General features: G+C 33.5%; 1 protein-coding gene across 1 annotated transcript; it reads right to left on the bottom strand.

The window, feature by feature from the left end:
• Positions 1 to 3739: 3739 nt before the first annotated feature.
• On the bottom strand, positions 3740 to 8351 carry LOC143243047 (uncharacterized). Its single transcript, XM_076486682.1, has 2 exons — positions 6886 to 8351; positions 3740 to 4178 (listed from the first exon to the last, which is right to left on the bottom strand). Exons 1-2 carry the CDS (start codon positions 8159 to 8161, stop codon positions 4069 to 4071), a joined length of 1386 nt encoding a protein of 461 aa, XP_076342797.1. The 5' UTR covers positions 8162 to 8351; the 3' UTR covers positions 3740 to 4068.
• Between the last annotated feature and the right edge of the window lie 863 nt (positions 8352 to 9214).

Below are 9214 nucleotides of genomic sequence, written 5' to 3'. Positions count from 1 at the left end.
CAAAGGAAATAATGTAAGACATGCACAAATTTTTCCCACATCTAAATTTAGTTGAAACGTGTAATACAATCAAAGTTGTATTTATAAACGTACATTTTAACGTATTTCTTACTGTACTTCAACTGGAATGTTCTGAACGTTTACACCTGAAACATACTGTAACCCAAAGACTTGAGAACTACAACAAACACCACAACCACCATATCCGACCTCAAAGACATATTTGTCTTAGAATATCAGCCTTTTTGTATGAAGGAACACCCAATTCACGATATCTGACTCCAAACTAACATTCGTATTTAGATTATTAACTCTTTTGTATGACAGAACACCCAATTCACGATATCTGACTCCAAACTAACATTCGTATTTAGATTATTAACTCTTTTGTATGACAGAACACCCAATTCACGATATCTGACTTCAAACTAACATTATTCTATACCAGTATGCAGTAAGTACAGCTTTGAACGTGTATGTGTAAATCTGAATGACTTTTATACACTCCAATCTTCATGTATAATTTCATGTAAGTTAAGAAAACACAGTAAAGTAATAACATTATACACACATATATTACAAAGGTGAATATAACCATTCAATAATACCTATTTTATAGTTTAGTAAAGTTAAAATAACAATAATAAAGGCATAATTGTTAATATTCTATAATGTTCTAGATTAAAAACTGGAGGAAACATGCAAAAAAAACCAGATAAAACCTTCTCGAAAAATTGTATTTGGCTGCGAATAACTGGGTCATTGATATTGTCTCAGTTAATTTAAGCCTTGTCGCATATACACTGAACTTGCCTTACATTTGGCCTAAGTTAACCAAACCGCTGCGATCGTCTCAGTCACTTACAGCATAACCATATACTTACTACATTATCATTGACAAGTTTATCTATGTTACCATATATTTGTTACAACAATATCATTGAGAAGTTTATCTAAGTTACCATATATATACTACAACATTATCATTGACAAGTTTATATACGCTACCATATATTTGTTAGAACAATGTTCCTGATAAGTTAATCTATGTTACCATATATTTGTTACAACATTGTCACTGATAACATTATCTATACTTTTAATGAGTTACTAACCATTTGATTATAATATCGGTTTAAGAATGTTATTCAATTAACACAAAAATTTAAGCTTGCAATTAAAGTGAGCATTCATCGTCTAACCTTCTTCGGACTTATTAAAACATATACTTACCACAGAAAGAAGTATCAATTATTGACTGCATTTAACTATACGAGAAGCTACTTTGGAAAAACATATTTTTTTCACTTTGCTCAACACGTCCATTATTCAGTTCACAACATAGATTTATAAGCCTATTCTAATTATAAAGTTTTAACCATTTGAGCAGCAAATTCCTCTGTTTTTCAACTATAAGGTACTAAGAAAGGCTGGTACATTTTCTGTGTCAAATTGTTCATCTGCAGTGAACCCAGTTTTGGTGAGAATATGCAACCATGGGACTAAATTCACTGTTTATCACGTGGTTAATGCATCGACCAATGCTTTATTTCAGGATACTGGATAGAAGGAGGATTTTCCCAAACTTTATTCAGAACAAATAAGTTGAACTAAACGATAAGTGAATATTTGATCGTTTTCATTTTAGTAATAACTGGTATTGATAATATTATATTTGCATGAAAGGATTTATTGTTGGTCTGAGAAAAATAGTCAAGTTTGACTTATAATAAACAAGGACCCAAAAGGTGAGGAGCTGTACGACCACTTAGACATATATCATTAATTATTTTAAATACGGATTCTTGAAATATTATGTCGTTAGAATTTGATCAAATACTAAAGAAAACCTTGTTACACATAACTAAAAATGTGACAATTTAGGCTTGGTGACCAGGGATCAGAGACGGATTACTTATTAGGCACATAGGTATAGTACCTAGGGCCTACGAAAACTGTGGGTCCATGAAAATTTTCCTTCAAAGTTAATCTATGGTTTAATCTATACGGCTGGTAAGTCCTACGAACAGAAGGTTTCTAGGTTCTACGATCATCGTGATCCGATATGTCAGGGATAATTGGCTAGTACATTCATACAACAAAACTGAAAACAAAAACACGTATGTTTAATTAAGCTTAACTCCTTTATTTATACTGGTTTTCTGTTTTCTCGGTAGCTCATCAGTAAGTCTGAGGTTTTGTGTTGCTAAACATTTGGAGTTTGATATATGCTGAGGGCACAGCGCAGATAATTTATTGTGTAGCTTTCTGCTTAAAAGTAAAGATTTGTTTGTTTGTTTTTTGAATTTCGAGCAAAGCTGTTCGAGGGCTATCTGCGCTAGCCGTCCTTAATTTAGCAGTGTAAGACTACAGGGAAGGCAACTAGTCATCACCACCCACCGCCAACTCTTGGGCTACTCTTTTACCAACGAATAGTGGGATTGACCATCACATTATAACGCCCCCACGGCTGAAAAGGCGAGCATGTTTGGTGCGGCGGGGATGCGAACCCGCGACCCTTAGATTACCAATAGCACGCTTTAACCCACCTGGCCATGCTGAGCCTTAAAAGTAAAGAAACCTTTATATAAACATATATCTAATTTATAAATAATATAAGTTGTTAGTATAAAGCTTAAAGGGAAAATTTACTCTCTGCCACGTACACATTACTAAAAACTTAAATATCGTATTTGCCAGTGTATAATACGATAATTTTTATTCTTAAAACAATACCCGATTTTACCCCTCGCCTTATATTCAGGTTCAACCAAAACTTCGTTGTTCCTTGTGTTTGCGTTGACATTCGCGCCACCTACTACGTTACAATAGCATATTTGCAATTTGTCTCATTTGTCTCGATTCTTCACAACTACATTTAATCGAGACGATTTTATTGAGATCTATTTATCTCTTCCTTCATACTAAAATATTGCTAATATTATATCATAAAAGTTACTTACTGTAACGTACCATAATACTGTAAAAGTATTTTTATAGTAAATCACTCTGTTTTAATGTTTAGTTTCTTCGGTTTTCGTAATAGTAAACTTTGTAAAGTTGTTTATTTTGCGCTTGTGACTTAAGTTATGTCGCATTTAGCTGTTTGTAGCGTTTGATAAACACAAAAACACACGCTTGTAGTTGAGTAATTACTCTAGAGCACAGGTTAGAATAGTTTAAAACATAACTCATAATACTTTCTTTACAAAAGCAGCATCCTAGACTTGTTTCACAATAGATGTCGCTTTATACACCGAACCTCAAAGACACACTTGCTCACAAAATCTAGGGTTGTTTTACACGGTATATAAACCTCTCATGCTTTAAACAATAAATAAATAAATCTTTGTACCAGTACGAAGTTTGTTTACATTAGACAAGCAAGTGTCAATTTTAACTCAGTTCAGGTTTGTTTTCGCAAAACTAAACAAAGAAAATCACTTTTAACATCTAGGCAGGAGTTCCAAAACTTGTTATCAGCACAAGGTCCCTATGTCCAGAACATTCTGCTTCCTGACTGAGGCTCCCTCACCCAATTAATTTATACATAATGAATTCTGTATTTCTTACGCCCCCTTCCCGGACACTTTTATGCAGCCCTCCGGCGGTTCGCGGCCCCAAGTCTGAGAGCCTCTGATTTAAAGCATACTAAAATATAGATGTTGAGAACTTTAGAAGCATTGTATATTTTCAGTATATGTTACGCCCCCTCCCATTATTTTCCTGCAGACCTTAGTTTGGAAACCACTGATGATTTTATGGCGTATTAAGACAGTTACTACAATGATTAGCCTAAAATTAATTAAATTACTTACAACATAAAAAATACATAAATATTTAAAGTGACATGAATGCAAGCGGCAGAGAGAAGAGTATACTTTTCTTTACAAAACACGAAATAGATCGTTTCCGGATCTCAGGAACTTTCCATTTAGCCTGTCAGAAACTAAGACATTTATAGAGCAGGTTATCAGTTATTACACCACTTAGTATTGGCACTACTTTATAATACTGGTCAGGGTCGTGGAGCTAGGGACTAGATGAACTATCTTAGTATTTTGAGTTTTATTCCATCTTTTCCTCAAGACAACGTGGTCTTCCACTGACTTCAACTAGGCGGGATTTTAACATGCTCAGCGATTGTAGCAAGCTCGTGTCACAAATCCAGGGATTGCCTGAAAGATAAAACATTTGCATAAATTTAAAAATATTAAAATCAATATATTAAATAGTTAGTTCTAATTTATGCAGCAGGTAAAACAAAACAGAACATAAACCAATATAAAACAAAAAATATTATATTACATATATATATATACACTTGTTTGATATTCTATGTATGCAAAAACGGCTTTTGCATACATATTTCTCTACAAGTGGGTTTTCTAGACATCACTGTTTGATATTCTGTTTACTTCCGCCTGTACACAGAATATTATATTATATTCATATTAAGTATTTGTTTCACAAAAGCTGGCAAAATTGTACGCTATAGATACCTTTATCTTTCTTGTGTTTATTTTACATTGCAGAAAAAATAAAACGTTTTATTTATCCACATTTCTTGCTTATCTATTTTACTTAGCAGAGAAAATAATATGTTATACACGTTCTCATTTCTTGCTAACCTATTTTACTTAGCAGAGAAAATAATATGTTATACACGTTCTCATTTCTTGCTTATCTATTTTACTTAGCAGAGAAAATAATGTTATACACGTTCTCATTTCTTGCTAACCTATTTTACTTAGCAGAGAAAATAATATGTTATACACGTTCTCATTTCTTGCTAACCTATGTTACTTAGCAGAGAAAATAATATGTTATACACGTTCTCATTTCTTGCTAACCTATTTTACTTAGGAGAGAAAATAATATGTTATACACGTTCTCATTTCTTGCTAACCTATGTTACTTAGCAGAGAAAATAATATGTTATACACGTTCTCATTTCTTGCTAACCTATTTTACTTAGCAGAGAAAATAATATGTTATACACGTTCTCATTTTTTGCTAACCTATGTTACTTAGCAGAGAAAATAATATGTTACACACGTTCTCATTTCTTGCTAACCTATTTTACTTAGCAGAGAAAATAATATGTTATACACGTTCTCATTTCTTGCTAACTTATGTTACTTAGCAGAGAAAATAATATGTTATACACGTTCTCATTTCTTGCTAACCTATTTTACTTAGCAGAGAAAATAATATGTTATACACGTTCTCATTTCTTGCTAACCTATGTTACTTAGCAGAGAAAATAATATGTTATACACGTTCTCATTTCTTGCTAACCTATTTTACTTAGCAGAGAAAATAATATGTTATACACGTTCTCATTTCTTGCTAACCCATTTTACTTAGCAGAGAAAATAATGTTATACACGTTCTCATTTCTTGCTAACCTATGTTACTTAGCAGAGAAAATAATATGTTATACACGTTCTCATTTCTTGCTAACCTATGTTACTTAGCAGAGAAAATAATATGTTATACACGTTCTCATTTCTTGCTAACCTATGTTACTTAGCAGAGAAAATAATATGCTATACACGTTCTCATTTCTTGCTAACCTATGTTACTTAGCAGAGAAAATAATATGTTATACACGTTCTCATTTCTTGCTAACCTATGTTACTTAGCAGAGAAAATAATATGTTATACACGTTCTCATTTCTTGCTAAGCTATGTTACTTAGCAGAGAAAATAATATGTTATACACGTTCTCATTTTTTGCTAACCTATGTTACTTAGCAGAGAAAATAATGTTATACACGTTCTCATTTCTTGCTAATCTATTTACTTAGCAGAAAAAATAATGTTATATATGTTTTCATTTCTTGCTAACCTATTTTACTTAGCAGAGAAAATAATATAGTATACATGTTCTCATTTCTCGCTAATATATAATATAGTAGAGAAAATAATGCGTTATACATGTTTTCATTTCTCGCTAATATATTAATATAGTAGAGAAAAATAATGCGTTATACATGTTTTCATTTCTCGCTAATATATTAATATAGTAGAGAAAAATAATGCGTTATACATGTTTTCATTTCTCGCTAATATATTAATATAGTAGAGAAAAATAATGCGTTATACATGTTTTCATTTCTCGCTAATATATTTTACATAGCAGAAAAAAATAATACTAAGGTCGTTAAGGCTTAAGGTTTACTGTCACATGTAAAGAAGTTATAAGTTTAGTACATCACACACGTTCAGGAAACAGATCATACCTTAGAAACAAACCGAAGTTTATGGAAATGTCCCTCACCCTGAACAAAAACAAACCCCAACGTTTCCTGACATTCGTTTGCAGTTGAAAAACCAGTCTTTTTAAAAGGTATTATATAAAAAGAAGTGCACGAATTAACAAAAGAAACATATTACGGCTGCGAACTATCAATCGAGGTCGTTTCACAGACTTTAGTTGGAAGATGAACACATTTCTATCTATCTGTTAAGATATAAAGTGTTGGAAGAACCCTGTCTCCCTTTTATATTCTTTCTAATAAAATAAGGATTATGTCAAGTTAAGTAAAAGGTTTCATTTATATTATTTATATCCTCGTGAGCACGTGCGCTTAATGTTGTACTTATTATAACACACACATAAAATCTGTATACAACTTGATTCGCCGCAGGTAAAAAATAATGAATCCCATCTTTTTCTTCTGTTGAAGACCTTTTTAATTTAATCAAATTTAAAATCTCGGTTATGGAAATACATATCTCCTGCTTTTGGTTTCGTTTCCGTTTCAGAATATATAATTGTACTGTAAGGCTTCTGTTGCTTCTGTTCAGAGATAAGTAACGCAGCAACCCGTTCACTGTTGTCACAGTGTTGCTTGAACTAGGAAAAACAATACGTACCTTCCAACCTAACTTTGTGAAGCTGTTGGTTTCCGTCGAACTCGTGCTCTGATAGAGTGGTCAAGAAGTTAAACGCAAGATCCAGTTCTGTCAAGTTCGACACACGTTTCAGAATTTCCGGGTAACAGATCAAGTGATTGTCGCGTAACTTTAAAAGCTTAATGTTAATGAGATCATTTTCGGTCAGATTCAAGGTGTTTAGCACGTTGTGGGACAAGTCGAGCTCCCTCAGGTTTTTCAGCCACATCACTTCATCGTGCTTCATAGTGTGCAAGTGATTCATTGATAGGTTGAGATATGTCAAGTGTCCCATGTGACTCAGTGACGAGCCTAGAGACATCAACCTGTTCCCTGACAAATCCAACCGTTTCACTCTTGTCAAGGTGGAAAATTCGTGGCCATCGAATTGTGCGAGGTAGTTAAAAGACAAGTCGATGTATTCCAGGTTTTTCAGAGGTTTCAGTGAAGATTCCAAGCTATGGATGTTATTAAATGCCAGATTGAGGCGGCGCAGCTCTGAAAGTTGAGACAGAGACCGTCCCAGCTTCGAAACCAGATTTCTAGAGATGTCGAGGCCCTTTAGATGTTTGAGATTGTCCAGCTCCCCCTCCAAGCTTATAAGACCATTGTTGCACAATAAAAGCCAACGAAGATTGGTTAAATTCTGAAGTGAGCCGTTCAGAGTCGTTAACTGGTTGTAGGATAGAGACAGCATGTGAAGGCTCTCTGGAAGAGAACCCTTTTCGATTCTAGATATATGATTTCCTGTTAATGTAAGATAGCGGAGACGTTTAAAGCTACTTAAAGATCCGGACTGCACGTTGGTGATCTGGTCGTATGCAAGGCTTAATGTTGACAGATTTGAAAGCTTGATTAAAGCCTCGGTGGGAATTCTTTTTAGTGGGTTATCTTCTAATGTCAGAAACCCGAGATTCTCCAAGCCATCAAAGGCGTCATCAGATAATAACTGAATATTGCTAGCTCTCAGAGTTAGTCGAATTACAGACACATTGGCAAACGATGCTGAGGTAAGTTCCGACATATTACAGTTACTAATGTACAGCCGTGGAATCGGTTGAGAAAAGTGGTTCGCCAGTGACTTCTGGACATCAGAGATGTCTGATAGACCAGTACAACTGACAATCGTAAAAAGAATCGACTTTTCACAGCTGCAAGGTGCTATAAGGTAAGGAGACGGGCACTGAATCGACTGGGCTCGAGAAGAGACGAGAAGCTGTGCCGAGACGATCAATAGTAGCACCGCTGACGAGTACATCGTCTTCGTAAGATTATTTAAAACTTACAGTAAGGAACCACGGAAATGCTTAAACGGTTTTATATTACAAATACTAATTATGACGCTTTTCTCTCGAACCTTTTCCCAAATAAAATAGTTACGGCTCTTGATACAAACCGATATGAAGAGACGAATATCACGTACGTCAGAAGCAATGAGCCGACCGTCATTGGTCTGTTTCCTTAAGCATTGACGTTTGGATTATAGCGCCCTCTTTATAAATTTGCAGACAGTTACACTTGTAATTTTAATTTTATTATTTTACTAAAGTGTTATTCGATGTTTATTTACCAAAAGGCTTAAGCGTATTATAAATAACTTAATTCACGAAAATAAATAGAAAATATGTATAAGTATCATAACTAGAATTGTTTCACGCTAACCAGTTAAGGTAAAAAGAAGTTGAACAGTTTTATTTTACCAAAAAACAAATTTATTTAAACTTTCTCTCGATGGAGTCCTCATGTGGTTTATATACAATCACTAGTAAACAAAACAGAATTCTACTGCGATAAATGGAAAATATTAATTCGCACAAAACACAAGTCGTATTATTTGCAAAACTGTAAAAACAAGCACATTAAAACCACAGTTATATCTAGACAAGACTGTCTTACAAAATCAGCAAAAGTGTTATGGATTACATTTCATTCAAAATTAAACTGGATACCACACATTAATAACATAAAAACCATAATTTGGAAAAGAGCGAGTTATCTTAGGAACTTGACTGGTAACAAACAAAGAGATTCAATAGAAAACATGTTAAAATTTACAGAACATACATAAGACCAGCCGTGCAATATACCTATATAACATGATAAATGTGTCAAACACACATCAACATACCTGTATAACATGCTAACTGTATCAAAAACACACATGCACAAGCTACAGTAAATATAAAATTATATTTTAACAAAAGCATACAGAACCCACGACGAACAAATTCAGTATTTCTACGTAACTAATTAAACTCATTAATAACTCACTTCAATATAATAAGAAACATATTAATAAACATGAATTGGT

The sequence above is a fragment of the Tachypleus tridentatus genome, chromosome 2 (assembly GCF_004210375.1).
Source record: "Tachypleus tridentatus isolate NWPU-2018 chromosome 2, ASM421037v1, whole genome shotgun sequence".
NCBI classification, from domain to species: Eukaryota; Metazoa; Arthropoda; class Merostomata; order Xiphosura; family Limulidae; genus Tachypleus; species Tachypleus tridentatus.
The sequence above is the reverse complement of the archived record's forward strand: the minus strand, read 5'-3'. Positions and strand labels throughout refer to the sequence as shown.